This window comes from Colossoma macropomum, unplaced genomic scaffold (assembly GCF_904425465.1).
Source record: "Colossoma macropomum unplaced genomic scaffold, Colossoma_macropomum, whole genome shotgun sequence".
NCBI classification, from domain to species: Eukaryota; Metazoa; Chordata; class Actinopteri; order Characiformes; family Serrasalmidae; genus Colossoma; species Colossoma macropomum.
The window spans coordinates 11,307,786-11,332,301 of record NW_023494787.1 but is presented as its reverse complement, the minus strand read 5'-3'; the positions used below and the strand labels follow the sequence as shown (position 1 = coordinate 11,332,301).

General features: G+C 37.9%; 1 protein-coding gene and 1 pseudogene across 1 annotated transcript; one reads left to right on the top strand and one right to left on the bottom strand.

The window, feature by feature from the left end:
* Positions 1 to 11,227: 11,227 nt before the first annotated feature.
* On the top strand, positions 11,228 to 17,557 carry LOC118805030 (uracil nucleotide/cysteinyl leukotriene receptor). The gene is made up of 2 exons (XM_036565632.1): positions 11,228 to 11,285; positions 15,765 to 17,557. Exon 2 carries the CDS (start codon positions 15,787 to 15,789, stop codon positions 16,741 to 16,743), a length of 957 nt encoding a protein of 318 aa, XP_036421525.1. The 5' UTR covers positions 11,228 to 11,285; positions 15,765 to 15,786; the 3' UTR covers positions 16,744 to 17,557.
* A 3,436-nt stretch (positions 17,558 to 20,993) lies between these two features.
* Positions 20,994 to 24,172, bottom strand: LOC118804875 (annotated as a pseudogene).
* Between the last annotated feature and the right edge of the window lie 344 nt (positions 24,173 to 24,516).

The window sequence follows — 24,516 nt, the reverse complement described above, 5'->3', positions numbered from 1 at the left end:
TGTCTCATCTGTGCCACTGCTGTTGTTGTTAATATACCGCCCTCCTAAATCTCCTGCTAATATCTTTCTGTCTGAGCTGAATGGATTACTCCCATTAGCTTCATCTATGTCACCTGCTATAATGTTGCTGGGCGACTTTAATATTCATGTCGACACCAGCTGTGCACTCTCTGCCGAACTCTGCATTATTTTTGAATATTTTGGACTGATTCAGCACGTTGATTTAGCCCCCCTAAATCCTACAAGAAATCTACTGTTTCTTTTCATAATCGTACCTCTCTTCTCACAAATACCTTCTCTAAACTTCTCCAGACCTCTGCTTTTTCTGATCTTACTCAGCTGTCCTCTCCTGACGAATTTGTCACATACTACAATAGCACTATCTCTGAAATACTCAATACTCTTGCCCCTCTCAAGACTAGATGTGCTCCTGCTACTCATACTTCAGCATGGATCCCTCCATCCCTGTATAAGAAAACTGGTCTTTCAGTTTATTTCACACTTTTTACCGAGCAGGTTTCCATATATAAAGCTGCATTAAACACTGCCTGTTCCTCTTTCTATTCTGATCTCATAAACTCTGGCAGTCACAGGCCTAAAACTCTCTTTCATACTATAAACAAACTTCTTCAACCTCCTTCACTACCCACCTTGAACTCCTCTGCCCAGTGTCAAGCATTTTTGGATTATTTTCTGGATGAAATTAATAAGATCTGCATTTCCCTGAAGCAACCAGCACTTCTCTTTCTCACACCTCTGTTTCACTCTCACCTGATAATTGTCTCTCTGTTTTCTCCCCTGTGAACTCTTCCACTGTGTCTGAGATTATTTCCAAATCCTCTACTTGTACATCTCAACTAGATCCTTTACATAGGCTTTACATGGTCTGGCTCCGACATACCTTTCTGCTCTCATTTCATTATATTGTCCCTCTCGTGCTCTCTGATCTTCTAATTCTGGACTCCTCACAGTTCCGTCAATTTGACTTTCTACTATGGGTGGCAGATCTTTCAGTGCTGCTGCCCCCAAACTCTGGAATTCTCTACCTTCACTCTTCACTCTTTTTTCTTGTCTTTAGTCTTCTACATTATTTTTTTTTGACACTATGTAAAGCGTCCTTGGGTTTGTGAAAGGCACTATATAAGTTGAACTTATTATTATTATTATTATTATTTAGACAAAAGTACTAGGACGCCCCTCTTAATTACTGAGCTCAGGTGTCTCAGCCACACCCATTGCTAACAGGTGGATTAGATAAAGCACATAGACTTGCAATTTTGATAGACAAACACTGGCGGCAGAATCGGTCCTACTGATGAGCTCAGTGACTTTAAACGTTGCACTGTCAGAGGATGCCACCTTTGCCAAAAGTCAGTTTGTGAAATTTCTGTCTTGCTAGATCTGCCTGGGTCAACTGTAAGTGCTATTATTGTGAAATAAAAGCATCCAGGAACATAAGAGCTTAGCCACTAAGTGGTAGACCACACAAATTCACAGAGTGGGGCTAGTGAGTGCTGAAGCGCACAGTGCCTATCCTCTGTTGAATCACTCACTAAAGAGTTCCAAATTGCCTCTAGAATCAACATAAGCATACGAATTTTGCATGAGGAGCTTCACGAAATGGGTTTCCATGGCCGAGCAGCTACACACAAGCAAATCATGCTTTTCTATCTGGCAGTCTGATGGACGAGTCTGGGTTTAACGAATGCCAGAAATACGCTACCTGCCTGACTGCATTGTGCCAAATGTAAAGTGTGGTGGAGGAGGGATAATGCTATGGGGTTGTTTTTCAGGGGTTGGCCTAGGCCCCGATTTTCCAGTAAAGAGAAAACTTAATGCTTCAGCAGACCAAGACATTTTGGACAACTGTATGCTTCCAACTTTGTGGGAACAGTTTGAGGAAGAGCCTTTTCTGTTCCAACATGACTGTGCCCCACAAGCAAGGTCCATAAAGGCATGGCTGGGTGAGTTTGGTGTGTGAAAATTTGACTGGCCCACACAGAGCCCTGACCTCAACCCCATCGAACAACTTTGGGATGAACTAGGACAGAGTCTGTGAGCCAGACCTGTCGTCCAACATCAGTGTCTGACCTCACAAATGCTTGTCTGGATGAATGGACAAAAATTCCCTCAAACACACTCCTAAATCTTGTAGAAAGCTTCCCAGAAGAGTGGAAGCTGTTATAGCTGCAAAGGGGGACCAAATCCATATTAATGCCTATGAATTTAGAATATCATGAAAGATCCTGTGAGTGTAATGTGTAGCTGTCCCAATGTTTTTGTCCATAAAGTGGACAGGCTGTGACAGTAGTATTGGCCTCATGTTGAATGTTAACATATTAAATGATTGCAGTGGAGCACTAGTTATTCTGTTCTGCCTTGTATAGTTTCATAGCTTATCCAAACATCTGAAATACATTAAAATACACAATACTTTAAAAGACATAAAATATCACCTGTGCAAAAGTTATTTCATATTTTATGCTTTATTTTTAACTCAGCAAATAAATAGTAGTTGTTCAATAAAATTTGCAGAAGGAGGCAATATTTGCACATTTGTAAACTTATATCATTATATTAACATATCAACAAAACATAAAAATTGACTTGAAGTATTCATACCTTTGCCTACACCTGTGTATCAGGGGCACCGTTAGTCAACAGAAAGAGCCAAATGTAAATGGTAATCAGTTTGCTTCATTGCTCATAAACATTTCCAGACTAGGACTTGGTTCAGTTCAAATATAGGGTAAATGCATCTAATTTAACATGTTGTTCTTGCATAATGCATTTGTATTGGAGCAACTAGAAACTGGGAAAGCCCTTAAAGATATTTATTTCTTCAGTCATGAAGCTTAAAGTCAAATGCTATAAAGCACTTTGCCGCAGATGCATCAGAGATGTGGTTGTAGGTCTAAGATGCCTGTTTGTATTGGATTTGTGTACAAATATAGTTATATTAGCTGTATGAGCTATAGTTATATATAAAGCATCTAACACATATGCTGAGTTGAGTCTGCAAACATAAGATATGTGTTATCTGTTGCTAATACATATGCATGTTTAGATGCTGTATTTCTCAAAACCACAAATGGCAAAAATAACACCCCAGGCCACAGTCAGTGGTTTTTGTGCATGATTTTCCGATAGCAGAGCAAAAAACCCTGTGAATGAATTACTTGGCTAAAGGTAAAGGTTTATACTTAAATATATAAGTATATTTAAGCTCCCAATTCAAACTGACAGAGTTCTCGTTCAGAGCTTTTAGTTGTTTGCTGCATAGAATTTTATTAATGTGGGTGTATTCAACAGGAGTGAGAACAGAAGCCTCAAACTCAACTAAAGAGCCCTTCAGAGACAAAGCCCAAGCCATGTACGCCTCTCCCCTTCACTGCAACTGCCATCCCTGAGGAGGAGGATGAGGGAGATAAGATAATGAGTGAGTTACAGGTGAGTGACATACACAAGTGTGCACATACATAGGCTGAAATGCCAGTTTCAGGTACATTTACCTTGTACTTGCATTCATTGGCCATTTTATCAGAAACATTAGGTACACTATTATAATGGTACGTGAGTATCAATATGATTCTACTGTAACATTTAAAGACTTGTGATATGTTAAGTATTGTGATATAACATTGTGATTTATTGAAAATCATTACTGAAGCAAAACAGAACTGTGGAGTAGATATTAAGAAAAAGTTGTCTTTCATGTACAGATTTAGCAGATTGTTTTATTTTAAAACATTCAAATATATGGGTTATACTAACCCATCTGTTTCTGGACAGTTTATTAGCCCCCCTCTACATCATCCATCAGTGGAAAGGAAACACTATGGAGCTACAGCTGTCCACAACTGTAAAAGACACAACAGTATTGCTATCACTTTTAAACTCCTGAGCCTTAGTGCTGGGATGAGAAAAGGCTGCCAAATGAAAATATCTAGCTTGCAGTGGTCAGAAACTGACCTCAGTTAAAGGGCTAAGGAAAGACTAATTCAAATTACTGTAAAAAGGATCTGTGTATCAGCGTGGCACACTTGTATCTGCGCAGCACCCACAACCATGCTACTTGCTAAGAATGGCCACCACCTAAATAATATCTTGTTAGTGGTGGTCCTATGGTGGTCTCTTTCCATTGATGAATGGTGTGGAGGTGAGTTGATAAATTGTGCAGCATCAGATGAGCTACAGTCTGTAATTGTAAACCTATGAAGTGCATGTATATGGTAGGTGTACCTGATAACCTGGCAACCCAGTGTATGTAGGATCTGAAATTCATGCCCTTGTGGGTGTGAGTGTGCCTGTATTTGTGTTCCGATTTTCTTGTGGTGACGGGGCTTCATTTCTCTTTGGCAGCAGAGCTACAGTTTTACTCTAAAAAATTTAAATCCTGTAGAACATCAAATTCAAATTTGACTGGCTTTATGTACATATATTATCATTAACGTAACATATTCTTTGGTTCTCTAAAGCAGTGGCTTTTAATGTGTGCTTCAGCTTAAGCTTTAGCTTTTGGACATGCAAATTGCCACTGGTAAACACGTATTTATACTTTGTCAATAATACTTATTGATATAAAAAAACAGAGTGATCTGAAAACTGAATTTACTGCTCTTCCACATAAATGTGGTGAAAGTGGTAACTGGTCTTTTTGTGTACAATGACAAATGTAATAAGAATATGATATTCTTAACTCTGATAGCATGGGTGTTATGACACCGGACACCATTTAAACCAGAAAATGGCAGGTTTGTTTTCTTCAAAAGCTCAAATACACGATGGGATGATGGCTTGAGGGACGAGCGTATGCCAAAATAACAAACAAAACAACTAATTACAGGAGAAATTATACTGTTATTATACATATATCACCCTCACCTCATGGCCAGTTGTTTGGTAACAGATATAACAACTGATTATCTACCTTGATTGAGTAGTTCAGAATTTCTTATCTTGAGATAAGGTGTTGTAAGATATAACTACAAATTTAAGATATCATTTTCTTATGTGAATATGAATTTAAACTTGTCTGATCTTAGGAATAAACATGGGAAGTCTATAATGTGGCCCCAGATGCTTTCTACAGTAATTCCCACAGTAATTTCATCTGCACAGTGTACTATATTGATATGGTAGCTACTTAGCAATGCCTTATCCTATAGAGAGTGTGCTATACTGTAGTCTGAGAGCCAGGCATCAACCCCCTACACATGTTTTTATATTCCTCTACGAGTTTTCCAGAAGTGCTCTAATAAGGATATAAGTCTCAAAGGTTTGGTGGAGCCACAAATCAAAGAGCTAAGACCCAGAGCCTAACTGCTTTCAAAGATAAGAAGGTAACGATCATGACATCCTTTAGCTCTCCCTCTAGCTTCCTGCTCCTGTCAACTGCTTGTCACTGATGGCTGCCTTTGAAAAAGGCCTGTATGTCTTTATTTCACAGTCTGCACACTGTACTATAATGCTTATGATGGATTTGTATACAAAACATTCTCGTTGATTTTTTTTTCACAAACTGTTCTTCTTTCATTTTATTTCTACTGAACTCATGGCTAATGCTGCTTAGTTTGTAGCAGAACCAGACTAAAGTTCCATTCTTTGTGAAGTTGTATTTCATTATTTCAAACTTGATTGGCTTTGTGTTCATCCAATCAATAAACTAACATGTTCTTTGGCGTTCTAATGCAGTCAAACTGTGTTGTGTGTTTCTTTTTATGGGTTAGTTTTTAGACACTTGGCAATACGTGTACTGTAATACAGATAGTTGTACTTTATTCTATAGAAGAACTACCCTGCCTTTATCATTGGAAGATAATTAGATCATTCAATTCAATCAATAGAATTGAACCTTACAACGATTCATGAATTATATTTTATCTTCTGATTTTTGTCAAATGTTGTGTAATCTGTTGTCTACAGTATGTCAAAGTATGGCTTCTACAGACTTGTTCACTACCACTATCATTTGTACTACTTTTTAAATTCAAAGTGTATTGCCTATGTTAGATGTCATATTTTTAAACTGTGAGGTTAATATAGGTCTTGGAATTCTTAAAATTCTGAAGTTCTTGTGAAATAGGATTACAGTTTCCAAATGTTTTAAGTTCATTTTATAAAACCTTCCAAAATTCTTAAGATTCAGAATTATCTCATGGTAGAGAACTGAGTGGGAGGGTACTTGTGAGCAGTGATGTTTCACAAACTGCCTTAGCAGAATACAGAAGTCCTGGAAGACAAAGATCTAGTCACAGTTGAAAATGGCGACAGCACTGTCTGTTATAATGGAAAGTTAAAATTTGTTACATTTATTATAGACCCAGTTAGGAAGACTGACCCTTACTTGAGCTCAAGGAAGTCAAGAGAATGAACACACAGAGTCAGTGTATTCTCTCTCTAACCTCCTAGTTTATTAAAGCACACACAGAGATATAAATACAGCAGTTGTTGTGCAACTCTTGCACCCGCACCCTCCCCTCTCTTTTCCTGTTCTTCAGGTTAAGGTGAGGAACAGTTTGTTCTTGCATACATAAGTGTATCTAAGATGTTTTCTGAAATGTGCAAAGTCCCCTTCCTATCTTACTGACAGATTTACACTTAGACTAGACATGTTTCAATCAAATTTCAAATGTCAGACAGTTATGAGTAATGATTCTAATGTTAGATATAGAAATGTTACACTGTAAAAAGTGGCTCGTCAGATCTACTTTTAAAAAATTACTAAATTAAATTACTAAAAACTAAAAAATGACTGTATGTAGTAACAAGTAAATTAACTAGTTTTAAAAGTTGAATAACACTAGTTTAATTGCTTGTTACCACATGTAATTTTTTAAGTAGATCTGACGAGCCACTTTTTACAGTGTACTGACAAGTACAGAAAGATGTAAATTAATTATATGTGCACAGGTGGTGTGTATTATTTTCAGTTAATATTAATGTCATAATATATTTCTTATGCCACCATTATAAGTCACATTAGTCAGGTATGCATTCTAATATAAATATTTGAAAGACCATATTAATACACTGTTTTATTCCTTCTTTACTACTATGTCACAACACAGGGCACTTCTGAGGAAACAACAGACCATAGACCTGCTTCACAGCCACCCCATCTCATATGTCAATACTACTGACAAATCCCAAAACCAGCTGCAGGTATCACAGATGGCCCATCTGGTGACCCTAAGAACAAAGACCCAACTGCAATTTGAAGACAGAGGTGGAAAGTAAGGAAAATGAAGATGAGGAGGAAAGGAATGTAAGAGAGCAGGTAAAGGGAGATAAGAGGGATTCTGGGAAGGCAGTGAGACAATCTCTCTCCTGATCCCTAGAGACCATGGTACCATCTCTTCATTATCATCACTGTTGTCTGATGGGGCAGTGCCAACAGAGGCTAATACAGATCCCAAACAGGATGCTAAGAAGAAGTCCAAGTTCAAATTTCCTAGGAAGCAGCTAGCAGCCCAGACACAAGCCATCCGCACAGGTAGCAAGACAGGCAAGAAGACTTTGCAGGTCATAGTCTAGGAAGATTAAGTTAAGTTAAACAACACAAAGAGAACAAGAGGTTTGAAATTGCTCTCTCTAAACAAGAGTCATCAAAACCAGAATCAAACCCTCGGGAATATTTTGGACAGACTGAAGAAATCAGAAAGAGCACTTACAAGACCCTTGATAGACTTAAATGGACTATCAAACAACTGAAGACCACCATTTGTAAAATGGGACAAAAGTCTTCTAAGGACGTGCACTCCTCTGAATACTCAATACCTCAGGGCAGTCAGGGTGGAGAGGCTTCTAACAAAGTAATACCTCAGAAAGCTTTGGTTTCCAAACCCTCCATCTGCAGTAAGGGTCCCGTCCTTTGGAAGAAGCCCAAACCGCAACTGCTTCCTAAGCCTGCTGTGATTCCTACAGCAGGCATGTCCATCACAGTGGCTTCTATCCAGCAGCTTTCTTACTAGATCTGACTGCCTCACTCACAAAGACTGAGACTAGGGGTCTCTCCTTCTCTTCCTCACAGCTTACTGAGAACATGTAAATCAGAGTATGTATGTCATAGAATAGGAAGCTTTAAAAGGGCTTGAGTTACAAAGAAAGAGAAACTAACAGGGAGAACCTGAGTAAATGGTCATTTGTATGAATGACTCACAGCCACCATGGCTCTTTGGCTGTGCTTTAGTTAGCTATGACTGAAGGCATGTGACTGTTGTAAACCACGGAATGCTTCTGCTTCTGTTCACTCTGCTTGTGGCTTTGGTGCTCTGTAGATGACTAGGACAAAAAAAAACAAATGAACTGAAAAACAGTTATCTTCTCCTGAGTTGCCATCACAGATTTTTGAATGACCCTCTACCATCCCTGTGCTTGGGTTACATGCTGTCTAAACTACTAACATAAACGACATCACACATTTTACACTTCAGTTTTGCACCCAAATTTATTTCTACTAAACAGCAAAACTGATATTTAACAAAGCAAATGTCACTGTTTTCCACAACACGACTTTCCATACTAGCCAAGATGCTCCTCTACTAACCCCAGTCTTGGAAACTTTACCCTGTTTACCTCTCAGGGGATGTGTCCACACCCCTCACCACCAGGATCAACCCCCTACTAAACTCCAGTTAGCAGATGGAAGTGTGTGACGTGAATAGAGGACAAATTACATATTATAACAATAAGAGACAATTTCTGTTGTTCTCAATTTCACTGCCATTGTCTTTTCAGATGTTACATGTGTCACAGTGAATGATTGATAGGTGCCAAAGTTGTTTGAATTCTCCAACCCTTATTTAGAACAATTGAATATGCTGTGTTAGAGACTCAAGATGTATATTTACGATAGATTGTCCAAAAAGAACCTATAATAATGTCTGCAATAATTTACTGGAAGACTATAGCATTTAAGTTAATACAAAATTGATGTCTAAATATAAGCTTAAAACATATCAACAATACTGTTCTATATTCCCTGTGTATATATTGTAACTGCACTTCAGAGACTTAAACTAGTTTTATTAACATATTGTACCAAAGTTGGTTTCTATGCATGCCTTTCCGCAACAAATAAGGCAAGCTCAAGATACTTGCACAGATAGATTCTGTAAATGTGTGAACCTTTAAAAGCTGCAGCAGGAAAGAGTTGTTAGCAGTGTGTGTGAGGAAAATAAACATCTGTATGTTTGTCATCTGGGTTGTCTCCTCTTTTTCAATTTTCAGAAGCTTTAAGGCATTACTACGGTTTGTGATGCTACAGCTAAGCCTAGAATTTCAGAGGTCAAATAAGTAACTTATTTGATTTAATTAACCCCTTAACATTCCAGGCTTGTTACACACAAATGCTTACTATTCAGTAGCTATAGGGACCTCAATGCAAACTAATGGAGCTATTCTTAGGTTATAGTAGCATATAATAATATTTTTGGCTTGTTATTATTCTATGAACAAGTAAATTTTAATTTTGCATCTTGAACAAATCCATAGTGTTGGTGGCTCATTAGTAATATACACTTCTAGATTTTGTTGCCTGAAAATGAAGATGAGAAATAAACTCTCCATAGCAATGCTGTGGGTCCTATAGATCCACCAAGCAAATGCTGTTTTCTTCAATTCAAACAACACAGAATGCCATTTTCAGCTCTTGATTTGTAGAAGTCTTTTTCAGAATTTCTTAATGACTTAGAAGCTCTGATGAACCATGACTGGTAGAGGTAGATAGAGGTAAGAGGTAGGATGATGCACCCCTATGAGATTTCTTGTAGTATGTTAGTGCGAAGCTAACGGTGATGCACATGGGCATTTTTTCCTGGTTCTAGACTAAACATGGACATTTGAAAACCTGTAAAGGCCAATTTATGTTTTATTTAAAGTCTATAACAGGCATTAACATATCGCTGTTGTCAGAACAAAACCTCGTATCTCCATTTTTTATAGGTTTCAGTTTTTTGACATCATTTATAAACGCCTGTTGGCCTTTACACTGTGTGTGAATTTTATTATGAATAGACTGAAAATGGACCAAAATGACTTGGAAAAAAGTCTGGTTCCATTGACTTACATTAAAAGTAAAGTGTTTTTTCTTCTCCTAAAATAGTATAGTTACCATTTTGGAGATACAAGGTTTTGTTTCTGACAGCAGCAATATAGTTCAACTTGCATGTAGTCTTACAGTGATTCTTTTAGTAAAGAGACCTGCTGCTGACTCAAACCTAGACTGCATCCAAAACTACATACTAACTACACATACTGTTCTGATGAATGAATGACTAATGTTTGTGTACAATTTTTGGGATACAATATATACTGATAGTGTAACGTTTTGGACGCAGTCCTGCTCGTAATGACAGTCAGTGAAGTCTCTAGGACTTGCAGAATGTTTGAGGCTTATTTGTATTACACTTGCCTGTACTGCTAACAGAGCAGGAAAGAGCTGTGGGCAAGACTGTGTAGGTGTGAGGACAGAAAAAACATCTGCATGTTTGTCATCTGCCATCTGGTTGTTTCCTCCTTTTCAACTTTTTTAGATTCTTCAAAGCAATACTAAGGTTTGTGATGCTGCAGTTAGATGTAGAGTTTGCTGTGTAACTGTGGTCAGAACATTTTCCTCAGACAGTTTCCTTCTGCTTAAATCTATCCATGTTAAGCACGACATGTAATTATACTGCACATTTGCAGGTACTAAGACTTCTGCACTTGTGTGAGTGATTGTACAACTAAATTTATAAAGTACTAGAGACAGCACCAATGCACTGAAGTGTTTGAGCAATTACAGTAGAGCTCACAGCATTTTGGTTCAGTTGGCCAATAATATTGGTTCAGTTGGCCAATAATATTGGTACTGGTCAATACTCAAGGTTTTCAATTGACTACATTCAAAACTAAGCAGTGTTGCTCTGGTTTATTGTTAGCAAACTTGGCAATTCACTATTAATACAGTAAATAAAACACTGATGTTCTTAAAAACAATTTTAATGATACTTTAATGATAAATAATACTTTAATAATTCAGTTGTTTTATACTGATACAGGACAGGAAGATCCTGTAAATCTTTTTATACTTGGATGCTTTTACAACAAGATCACCAAATGCGTCTGACTTTAGGTAGTGTTTAGTACCTCATATGAAGCAGATGTGAGCGACCAAAAGAGGAAGAGGCTACAATATAGATTAAATGTAGGAGGGGTCTTTTGAAATGACAAACAGAGAAAGATTAAACTGGACAGAACCATTCTAAAACATACTTACGACTGAAAGAGGACTACTGCGCAAGCTGGTAAGTTTCTATATTCTGAAATACAGTCTTACAGAATGTATATAGTTGATATTGTAAAATCAGTGCGACTGTAGTGAGTGATATAGTGATCTTCCAATAAATGATGCTGATTGTGATTGTTAGTGAAAATTCAACAGAATGTAATATATTAAGCTCTTTAATTTGAGCTTTGGCTTATAAGGCATAGTTATGTAAGACATCACAGAAATGAAACATATCACTGTGATGAATGACTACAAGAATCAAGCAGCAATATTTCAAGTACTTCTTTATTCCTATATACAGATATTTTGACTTTAAGTTACAAGTTACATGGTTAGATGCTGGGTAAACCCAACTAAAGCACATTAAATGGAAGATGCTAATTGCTCTCCCTGGGCATGTATGACCACGAGTCAAGTTGAACTGAAGTTGTTTTATTAGACAAGAACTTGTGTGTAATTTATGTTGTATTTTATTTAGACATGATTCCGGTTCTATGCCCTTGTATTGTACTATTGGTGATAAAACAAGGACACAAGGTGTGATTGATGCGAAGCACCAACATGTAGTGCCCCAAAAGAGCTAGAAAGCACACACTTTCATGGGTCCACAATGCTCAAAAGACTCAGTAGAGCTCAGTTTTACTCTGCCTGTTCTTGCTGGTCAGCGCTTCATGCTGTTTAGGGAAAGCAGAGGTTTTATGTGTGTGTCCTAACCTCAAAAGATAGTGGGGCGTCACCCCAGTACTGTGAAAAGTAGTAGGTCAAATACCCTTCCTGTATTTTGTAATATCATTAGAAGCACAGAAAAAGCTACAGCATTCAGTCCTATTATAAAATTCAAGGGATGTCAGTAATGAGCTTTTGAGTCAAATGCAATGAATAAAAACAATAACAGGACATTTTAAAATGAAAATACTCAAAGGTATAAATAAACATACAACAACTAACAGGAAAGTAAAATTAATATTTTAGTAAAAAACCAAGGGCAACAATAAAAACCTAGTTAAATAGTAAAGTAAAGAATTATGTTTTAGGAAGTCATATGAACAAAGCATTACAGTAATCAAGTCAAGAAAAAAACAAAAGCACCTTGCAGACAGAAATAAAGTTGTTGCTATTTGCCTTAAATCATAAAAATCAGTTTAGTAACATTATTTATATGTGGTTTAAACGTTAACCGGAGTCTAAAGTTACACCAAGATTCCTAACTTAGGTTTTATTTGCAGAAGAACATCACCAAGTCTTTCACACACCTTTTTCCTCTTTGCTTCACTATCGATTATAGTTATTCCTATCTTGTCTTAAAAAATTGCCATTGATCCAGCTGACAATGCTGGACAGACACATTACAAGCTTGTGTACTGTTTTTGGACACTGGTATCGAACATTCACCACAGTCAGTAAACACTCTGTAACTGTTTATAGATACTGCTCTTATACCATGATCATACACCCTGCTAAGTATACACATTGTAGCCAGAAGTTTCTGGACACTGCTTTTATACATACAACACATACCACAGTCAGTAAACACTCTGTAGCCAATGGTTTTTGGACAGAGTTTTCTTACATTATGACCATACACCACACACTATAGTCATTAAACACAAAGTTTTTGGACAGTTATCTTACAGCATTATCTAAACCACACACCTCTGTCAGTACACATTTTGTAGCCAAAAGTTTTTGGACACTACTCTTATATCATGATCTAAACCACATATCTCAGTCAGTAAACAATCTGCTGGCAAAAGTTTTTGGACATTATATCATGATCATACATGGAGATGGAAGGATTGATTGGCTATGTGGGTCTGACTTAGCTGATCCTAACAGAAAGACAACTTTAGCCTTCAGCCTTCACTGTAAACTTGCTGTGCGAACATGCAGAGCTGTTATTAAAGTGATTTGTTTTCAAAGCTTTAAGGATTCATTTTTGTTAGCATATTAGCTTCTGAGCATTTTTCATAGAAAAGATTAGTGGTTTCCTAATGTGATAGATAATCCTAACTGCTTAGCTTCGTAGTAGCAATTGTAGCTACAGTTTACTAACTGTTTTTTGTCCATATAACATTTGCAAAGGGTTTTATGGCCATGGAGATTTTTTAAAAGTGTCATTCGCCTTGGCAATGCATTTTGGGGGTTGGAGATTGTGAAGGAGCACTAAAAGGACAGGTGTATTTGTTTTGCTGTTGAGTTGAAATATGAAAAAATGGTTCTTCAGAATTGCTTACTGCACCTTTGAATGTGACATCCAGCCCTACCCTCGAGCGGCATTGGCTATCGGCCTTAACAACCTTAACAACCACCTGATATACCATAGCAACTGCCTAGCAATGCCTTAGCAACCACCTAGGATCCCATAACAACCACCTATAATATCATAGCAACCACCTAGGATCCCATAACAACCACCTATAATATCATAGCAACCACCAAGCAAAATATTAGCAATCACTGCATTTTTTCAGGAAATGCACTTCTCTAGTTGAAAATAAAACTTGTGAGTTGTGTTTGTCATCATTAATAAGTTTTGAATAGTATTCTCTCTGTCCACAACACTGAGATCTAAGATGGAGATATCCAAAATGTATTTTATGTTAACTAATAAATTTTATTTCATGACTAAATCTAAAGTGTGACCATGAGTAAGTGTCAGACTAGCTGGGTAAAATCAAATGTGGGTACAAGTTTTTGTGGCTGGAGGCTTCATCAACATGAAAATGAAATCCCCAGTCAGAAGAATCCTATCATGATTAGTCACACAGACAGACAGTAGTTCAGACAATTCTGGTAAGAAGGAGGGGTTGTATTTGGCTGGATGATAAACAACCACCAGTAAGACTGGTCACTGACCTTTATGTAGAATGGCCAGATATTTAAAACAAGACCGCTCTAAATACACAGTTTCTTTTTAACAGTTCTGAAAGGCTTTTGGACAACTTTATTAATATTTCAGACAACAGGATATATAATTCCACCAAGTACAAACTTGAACAACATTGCAGGATAAAGCCGTCCCAACCCCTTCACAGTGTGCTGGGTAGTTTGCTAACTGCAGTTCACCCAAACTGCAGCTAATAAAGACTTCCCCAGGCTTAGCTGACATCTATCGGTGGAAGCTATATCAGCAACCATTTACAATTAGATCTGACCCAACAATCTGATTGGTTGAAAAGTGTTTTTCCACCATGCCTGTGTCATTCTGTACAAGCAGCAGTTCCTTTACTGTAAGCTGCTAGAACATTAGCAAGAAATTGCCACTTGTAAGAACAAGGCCTACACTCTTTAAAAGATGGCTCTTCAAGGGTTCTTTAGTAAAAAAATGGTTCTGTATAGAACCATGAAGACTCAAAGAAGCCTTAAGTTTAAAAGGTTCTTTGCATGACTAAATTGTTCTTTGGATTGATGAAGAATGTGCTGTAGATGGTTTTATATAGAACCTTTTTGAAAAAGGTTTTACATAGCACCAAAAAGGGTTCTTCTATTGGTACAATGTCAAGCCTGTAACAACAGAAGAACCCCTTTTGATACTATTCTTTCAACAAACAATGTTTGAGGCTTCTTTGCATTACATTTCCCCTTACTTTACAGTCATTCCTGGGAAAAGGAGGGCACAATCAAATGTGAGGCAAAATATGACCTGTTCATTTTATATAGTTAACAAGGTTTAATTAGTACATGCCTAATACATTCCCATAGCAATGTCATCTTGGCAGAGTTACATCTGTGTCTTCCCAATAAAAGGTGTCCCCAAAGGAAGGAATTATATTTCTCTTCAAAAAGATAATTACATTAATATAAGAAACTACTCAAAAGCAACTTATTTATAAGAAAATCCACTCACATTAGAAAATGAAAAAGTCAAAGAAAATGAAGGAATTTTTTTTTGTTTACTTTTTATGTACTTATCAAATATATATTATACATTATACAAGTCTACTTGGCTTAAACTAAGTATGCAGAAAAGTTTAAGTATATTTGGTCTATACTTGTACTTATACACATACTTGTATACATAAATACTTGTATGTACTTATTCATATACTTGTATATCACTGTTGTCGGAACAAAACCTTGTATTTAAAAAGTTAACTTTACAGGAGAAGAAAAAAACGACGTTACTTTTAATGTAAGTCAATGGAATCAGACCTTTATCCAAGTCATTTTGGCCATTTCTTTGGTCCATTCATCATGAAATTTATTTACAAGGTAAATGACAACAGGCATTTTCAAATTATGTCAAAAACTGAAAAATACCAAAAATGGAGATACAAGATATGGAGGTGTACAAAAATATCTCTGAAGATTTATTTGTAAAAAACAAGTCTCCTCAAAAAGGATACAAGCTGCAAAGAATAAACTAGATATTCAAAGAAAATTGATATATATTAAGTTGTTGAGGTGTGTAATTTTCTGTTAAATAAATCGTCTCTCTCTCTCCTTCTCTTGCGCTCTCTCTCTCTCTCTCTCTCTCTCTCTCTCTCTCTCTCAGACTTAACGTGAAATTCTGCGACATGTATATGAATTATTCGGAGGAGGAGAGGAACGGCCTCTACTCGGCTGGGTCCCATCAAGAAAACATTTGGTTTGCCACCTTCTACATCATAGTCTTCATTCTTTCAGTGCCCTGTAATGCCCTGGCTCTCTGGGTATTTTGTCAAAGCAAGAGAGGCTCCTCATCCAAGGTGTTCCTGCTGAACCTGGCTGTTGCTGATATTCTCTACGTGCTAGTTCTGCCCATGCGAGCGGTCTACCATGCTTCAGACAGCAACTGGCCACTCGGGGAGGTATCTTGTCGCTTGGTGGGCTTCCTCTTCTTCCTAAACCTCTACTGCAGCATGTACTTCATGACTTGCATCAGCCTGGACCGCCTTTTGGCCATTGTCCTACCACTACGATGCCAGAATCTGAGGAAAACCGCAAATGCTAAAGCAGCTTGCGTGATCCCATGGGTGCTAGTGACTGCTTCAATGGCGCCTGTGCTTTTCACATCCCAGACTGTGACAATCCAATCGCCAGTACGGAACTTGACTGTGTGCCCTCAGCTGTACCTTGAGAAAACTTCCCATAAAGCTTTGGTGTCAACTGCGGTGGCCATTGCCATCCCTCTGGCCCTCCTGACAGTCTCCTACATCCTCATTTTGCACAAGCTCAGAACAATGATTTTTCATGAGAGAACTCCTGTCCAGCAGAAAGCAGTGAGAATGATTGTGCTGACTATGGTCAACTTCCTCATTGCCTTCGTGCCCTACCACGTACACCGTTTCCTTTACATCAAACGCCACACTCAAGGCCACATATCAGATGTTGAAATTCGATCGCTGGCTTTCGGCAACCGCTTAACTTCTGCTCTCACCTGTGTCAGTGGTGTGTTGGATCCAGTCATGTACTTTTTCCTGGCAAGGAACTACCAGAACACTCTGCTTCGGCTGTGCGGAAGGATGTCAGATAAAGACAGGTCCACCACCTGAATGCGGGACATTGTCCTCTGTGAAGAACAAAGTGAAATTGGGACAAAGCTACTCATAAACTAGGTTTATATAGGGAAGGATTTATGGTCTACAAATAATGTTCCATTGATAATGAGTTTTAAGCACTTTATAGAATATTATAGAAGCCGTTGTAAAATAAGTAATAGGCTAAGTTAAAGTCCTCACTAAATGAACTGGACAAATAGGGATCATTTTGTGCAATGGGTGATTTGGAAAAAAGCCTTGATGGCATCAGCTGTTTGAATGTTCGTCATGTTTCCTAAAGCATTACCAGTCATATAACTAAAACAGTGAATGGCAGTCACATGTTTCCCTTTATTGGGAAGACACACAGTTTTTCTTTTCCCCTTTCAACTATGTGACTCATTTATGTCACCACCAGCCAGTTTCTCATCAAACAGCCTAAAAAAGAGGGAACTGTAATGAATGTGTGTATCTGCTGTTCTCCACTTTGGTAGCCTCACTGGTCACAATATGCTATCAGTTACTCATGGTAGTTTAGGAATAAATGTGTAATAAGAATAATCGCAAGTTATTGCATGTCTTTATGGAAGAGTAAGGGATACAGTACAGTCTGGAATAGAATAGAAAACAAAGTTAAAAACAAATCCATACAAAAAACCTTTGTCAAAGTAACTTTGGTTATTCTTTTATAATGATGGACCATACGATGCACTGTTAACATGTTTTTTTCTTCAATTTTCTTACTCTCTCTTTCATGTCAACAGAAGCAGACACACTGAAAACCATATAGTAGTGGTCTGAGATTGCAATATCCAAAACTCCATTTATGTTAATTAATAAACTTTCTGGCATGACTAAATCTAAAGTGTGACCATGAGTATGTGTCAGACTAGTTATGTGCTGGGTAAAATCAAATGTGATGTAAAGTTGCATGACTTCAATTGTTTTGTCTGAGGCCTCATCAACATGAAACTGAAATCACCAGTCATAAGAATCCTATAATGATTAGTCACACAGAAGGACAGTAGCTCACACAGTTCTGGTAAGGAAGAGGGTGTATATTTGGGTGGACAACGAACATCCACCAGCAAGACTGGTTCCTGACCTTTAAGTAGAACTGCAAGATATATAAACAAAGACCATTCCGAATAAATGGTTTCTTTAACAGTAACTTTAATCATTCTTTAATAATGCTGGATTAATTGAGAGAAAATATAAAGAGATTTTGTGGTTAGTGAGGCATTTTTGTGAGAATTTGGAGTGATGATCTGAATCATTGTCCTGCTCAGGCCCAGATCATCAGGTTTTTGGTGGCCTGTCCTCAGAAGCAAACACTCCAGAAAGTCCTAAAGGCTGAGTTAAGCTAGGTTTATACTTGTGTACATGTAAGTAGTACGCTTCCAAATGCTTTAGAGGCGAACCTGCTCAGCAAATCTAACTTCAAATTTTCAAGTGAAATTTATTGAGTTAATCTGGTTTGAGCTATTAAGGCCTTTTTGGTGCGCGCACCTTCACGCCACAATGCCTTGTGCGTTATCCTAGCTTTAGGGTCTGGCTATTGGGCCACGCGTCTTTCTTCTGTAGCTACGGGTCTCTTTTTACTGCTAAAATATTCAACATGAATTATGGGCTCATACAACCACTGAGTCTTTTGTGGTAAATGTATCCCTGCCTGAGCCGCTAGACTCTTGAGACTCTTTACTTTCTAAAAAGGGACAAGTGACAAAGCTCACAAGGGGGAAAGCAAGAATATAAATCTTTTATAGGACTACTGTAATTTATTCCCACGCATGCTGCCCAGAGTAATGTTAACGTCCTTCTCAGTCAGCAGTCTGTTTCTCTCTCTCCTCACACATGCGCACGCAGGCAGGAGTGAGTTAAGTTGAAGTTTATATATATATATATATATATATAATTGTGTGTCATCAGTGTAGCAGTGGAAACTGATGACATGTTTACTGACAATGGTACCCAGTGGTAGCATTTATAATGTGAATAATACAGGTCCTAAAACTCCTACAAAGGTTTTCTAGTCTTTCTAGTAAGATAGAGTGGTCTATTATATCAGATGTCACACTAAGATCAAGGTGAACTAGCTAAGATACATTTCCTTGGTCAGAGAATAATTAGGGATTGTTTAAAATTTTGAAATGATGAAATGATGAGACCCAAAACCAACAGAAATCTTTCATGTATATGATTCCTATGCCCCGTGTCTGTGTGGGTTTCCTCCAGGTACTCCGGTTTCCTCCCACAGTCCAAAAACATGCAGTCAGGCCAATTGGAAATGCTGAATTGCCCCTAGGTGTGAGTGTGTGTGTGAATGTGTATGTCTGTCTGTCTGCCCTGCGATCGACTGGCGACCTGTCCAGGGTGTATCCTGCCTTCCGCCCAATGACGGCTGGGATAGGCTCCAGCTCCCCACCGCGACCCAGAAGGATAAGCGGCTTAGATGATGTATGTATGTATGTATGTATGGATGATTCCTATGCAAATAGGAATGTAGTTGTTATGCAACAGCTTTTTCCAAGACCTTTAATACAAAGGAAAGATTTAAAATAGGTCTAGAATTTGATAGCTTGCAGGGATCAGTGTTAGGTTTTTTTTGATCAGAGGTCTAATTACTGCTAGTTTTAGAGTTTTTGGAATATGGCCAAGGCTAAGAGAGGAGTTTATTATTGACAGAGTAGGGCATGGTTATTTCTGGCTAAATTTCTTTGAGTAAATCTGTAGGAACTGGATCTTATATGCAAGTAGAAGAATTTGAGGAGGAAATAATTTTAACTAGCTCAGTTTGTTGAAGTGCCCGATTGTGTCCGTTTTATTATTGAAGAAATTTATGAAATCATTGTACTGCAGTAAGTCCCTTTCTATAGTCTATAAGGCTCTCACTCCAGTTGGACTGGAATACTTCTAGTTTAATCAGGCACCATTTTCGCTCTAGTTGTCTGACAGTCTGTTTTTAAGATCACTCTACCATTAGGCAAGCTTTTTCTGCATTATTCTTTTGCTTTTAAATGAGATTAAGTAATGATCTGAGACAGCAGGAAAGTATGGCTAAATGATCCGTGTTTATTTCAAAAAACATGGAGAAGTCTCTTTTAGTTATTATGCTTTTAAACTGTGGAACTCAACTCCACCTTTCATTAGACAGTCCACCTCAGTGCACACTTGTAAGAAACATTTGACAATCTGTCACACTTTCACATCTCATCCTTTGAAATGTCCTTTAAGATTCATGAGTCCTATATTAGAAAACTTTATTGATGCTTTCAGTGGAGGACATACCCAAAACAAAATAAAGGAGATATATAACAGCCAAAGTTCACACTTGAGACATAACACATGTGCAGCTCTTTTTAAAGACCTTTTCCTCTTCAATGCTTCATTATCTTATTTTAAATATAAAGGTGCCAAAAGGGCTCTTTTTGAGCAATTCCATGGAAGGCCCACTCTTGGCTCCCTAAAGAACATTTCAGATGAAATGTGCAAGAGTGAAGGATTCTTAGTGATTTGGAATATTGTTATGGACATCTATTATAATGTGTTATGATATCTAACCATATGATTCATACAAATAGCAATGCAATGTGTTATGCATGTAACCTTAACTATGTACACCTATGCAGGCCTAAACTTAGCATTTTAAGACATAATGTGCTATTGTAAATGTATTTATAATAGATTATGTATACAGGATTCATATGTGTTACCTGAATTTTACCCCAATATGGATAAAGGTTCATTCTCAAAGGCAGCATAGATAGTAAGTCTGAATCATTCACTTAAATTTTATTTGATTTATTTGCTTTATGTTATTGTCAGTGCAAGCAAAGCTAAACATTATTCAAACAAGCCAAATAAGAACATCAAAGATACTATGTAAGATTCTAAAGTTAGCTGTTTAGGCCACATAACTTGTGTATTTATTAACATTTCATTTAAAATGCAGTAAACATAATCATTCTGTATGTATTCAATCATCTTAAATTCATCTTTTAATGTGGCTGTATGTAACATGATTTATAATATGCTTTCTCATAGACTCACTGCACATCAATGGAAAGAATGCTATAAGCTTTGATAGAACAACTTATAATAAGCTATTATATCATATCTGTATGCTATATTAGCATAAAGGAAGTTTCAGATGATTTTATCCTTGAACAGAACCAAACTATTTGGGCACAAATTTTGCAAACGACAGTAATTATTATCTACTTCTGTGTGTGCATCTGCTTTACTGGCTAAAAGTGTGATTTCACTCAGTAGTAATCATCTAACACTTTCTGACTAAATCCACTTTCAACAGCTGCTTGAATGCTCTTCATCTCTTCTGGAGCAGCAGGGGGAAGAATGGCCAGCAACTCTTTATCAATCTTCTCCAGTCTTGAGTCACTGTTCTTTTCAAACTCAGCCTTATTGTTGAGAACAAGTTGTAAAATGGCCTTCTGAGCTTCATCACAGGCATTCTGTAGCTGCTGACGTTCCTCTTCAAACTCTGGTTTTTCCTTTTCCATGGCCATAAGTTTCCCCAGTGAGCTGACACGATCCATGAGATACTTGTCAGACACTTCAGTGTGGGTTTCTGAGATCATGTGGACGAGATTAGCTATGTTAGTTGCTTGAAATGCTTGAATGTACAGCAGATCTTTGGAGAAGAGCTTTGAGTTGTAGGAAAGTGACTGAGTCTTCTCAGACGTGGAGGCAAAATCTTTGAGAGTTCTGTTCAGGCTGATTTTCACAATGTTGGACACCATCTGAAAGAAGCGCACCATCTTCTCCCACTGCTCCTTCACTCTCCCCATGGCATTCATCCCTTTGACCAGCATTTGTATGGTGGTTTTAAAGTCTATCTCTTTGACTTCACAGTTCCTCATGGTGATCAGGATTTCAGTCAGTTCCTTTTGGTTTTTCTCCATGTTCTCCACACTCTTCTCATAGAGCTCTCTGGTGTTGTTCAGTTGAGCTCGGCTCTGCTCTATACGGAACCTGGCATTCTCTCTTGCCCTTCTTGAGGCACTCTGCCTCATGCCTTCAGATTTACTTTCTTCCTTAAACATCATTGGTGGTTTTGGAACAAAGGAAGGAGACTTTATGACATCTTTGCTCTTGCAGTCAAAACTGCGGGCTGATTCAGTCAGTTTTCTGATTTTCTTGATCAGCTCCTCATCTGATGCATTTGATGCCAGTTCTGTGCAGATGTTAATGCCCTCTTCACATAACTCCTGGGCATGCTGTTTGGGTTTGCAATCTGGGATTTTTTCCATATTATTAATGATTCTTTGAAATTGATCTTTCCAAAAATCTGTCTTTGTTGCTTTATGTTTCTGGTCATAGAAGCCCTTCCAGTCAATGTCATTCCCTTCCACATACTGCTGAATACTCTCTGCACATTTCAGGATTTCTGCAGATTTGCTGTAGATGTTTATTTCATCAAATGGATCTGTAGCACTGTCCTTGTTTGTTGTATTTGCTTTGTTCATGTTCCTGATTTTGCTAACAATGATTGCCACTCCATTCAGCAGACTAGTGATGCTTTCACTCACTCCAGAAACAAAATCCATACCAATCATGTCCCAACCACTAGGCAGGGAGTCCATTGCTTTTAAGTAGTTCTCTTGTGCCTCCTGCAGCTCCTTTTCCACGGCCTTCATTGCCTTCTTTGTACGTTCATTGACTTCTTTTGATATCTGTTCTCTCAGTTTGGTGTCCTCCAGTTTCTTCTTGATTGCTTCCAGCTCTTCTCCATAAAAGTGCTCAGCATTTATACAGGCTTCCAGCAGCTCTTGGATTATGTTTATGACGTGAATCGCTTTTCTGTTGTATCAGCCAGTGCAAGACAGTCATGTTCTCCAGCTGGTCAGGAAGGTGTGTTTGTACAACTTCATCACTGCCTTGGAACAGAATCTTCACTGTAGTCTTCATATAGTCTGGAACAGCCATGGTGTGGAGCCGAATCTGATCCATGTTCTTGTGGGCCTCATTAAAAGCCCACCAGCCAGAGTTACACACTTGCATGAGACAGGCACGAAATGAATCTGGGTATTTGATGTACTTGTAGCCGTCCTCAGGGGGGGTTTGGATGAAATATAGACCAGCTCTCCCAGGATGGCTATGGAGAGCGGTGCAGGAGTCAGGTACTCCTACCAGTTGGCATAAGGCTGCATCACAAGCTTGGTTTGGTTTCTCATCTCATTAGCTTTGGTAAGGCTTTGAATAATTTTTACAATTTTGGAATTTATTGCCTTCTTTCTTCCTGCTGAAACAAATGGTATCTGAAACAAATGAATATGAAAAATTAATAGGTGGAAAAAAGCTAATATGGCTTGTTTTCTAAATATATAAATATTAAATTGTTGATAGGTCATTAATTACTTCTTTTTCTATATCAGTTAACTGTTTTCACCAAAATAAAGGCAGAAATCCAGCTGCTTATGATGCTATTTATTTGGGGGGAAGCAGGTGATGCCCAGCTGCACAGCCCCAGGAGCAGACTTAGTGTTTCCAGGTAAACAAGCTGAGCAGTGTCTTTCCTGAAGCAGGTCATCAAGATGAATAGCCATACACCTCATAATAATATAGTTAATATGGTTTTACCTCAACAAGTAGCCTGCATTATTTAGCTGTATTTATGTTGTTAAATCAGAAGTCACTTAAAGCATTCTGTCATATTGATATGTCATGTTTGTGTAGTCAGATACAGCTGTCATGACTGAAGAAGCTAACATTAAATCCAACATCTGTTTATACAGTAGGTCTGTTCCATGTCAATGGGTTTTTACTGAATTTGACAGGCTGGCATAAGTATTATGTTTTGCCTACTGCTTTGCTAATGGAATGTTGCTAAATGTACTCTGAAGGCACACGTTTGCACGTAGCTAACAGTGTTTGTAATTTAATATTGTTAATCAGAGTTAAATCAGTTAGTTATGTAAGGTAGGAAGGCCGGTAGTAGTTTGGAAAGCATATTTCCAAAATTTGATTGTATGGTGGAAGAGCTCAGTTAGGTTCAGTTAAGCCCAGCCAGTTTGCGGTGAAGTCCCTGTAGTTACTAAATAATAAGCCTTAGTATGTAATAAGCATGAGCTTTTAACAGCAGGTTCAGGGTTTGTATTTGGCAGTACCACCTGGGACTGATCAGCTTGGGCCTCAAACTCACAAGGATGGGTCAAGTTTAGGCCTTGATTTCATGCCTGTACAGACCTCTTGTACATACAGTGCTGTGAAAAAAAAAAAGCCCCTCAGTTTCCTCTATTTTTGCATACTTGTCACAATTGAATGTTTCAGATCATCAAAGTACTTTTACTATTAGACAATGATAAACCAAGTAAACACAAAATACATTTTTTTTAAATAATGATTTAATTTATTGAAGAAAAATGCTGTTATAATCAAATTCGATTGACTATGTGATTCAATTTCACTTGCCACACCCGGGCATGATTACTACCAAACCTGTTGAATCTAAACATCACTTAAATAGAACCTGTCTGGCAATGTGAAGCAGGCTAGAAGGTCTCAAAAAGTAGTACATGTGGCCACATTCCAAAGAGATTCCAATACAGAACTGAAACAAAGTCACTGAAATCTACCTTTCTGGAAAGAGTTACAAAGCAATTGCTAAGGCTCTGGAACTCCACTGAACCACAGTGAGAGCCATTGTACACAAATTCTCAGGAATGACTGGCCTAGCAAGTTTCATTAAGAGTGAATCGATGATTCATCAGGAGGTCACAAAAAGCCCAGATGGACACCTCAGTGTGATGAATCAGACTCAGAAACTTC

Coding starts and splice junctions, on each gene's coding strand:
- LOC118805030 (XM_036565632.1), top strand. CDS start 15,787: ATGTATATGAATTATTCGGAGGAGGAGAGGAACGGCCTCTACTCGGCT.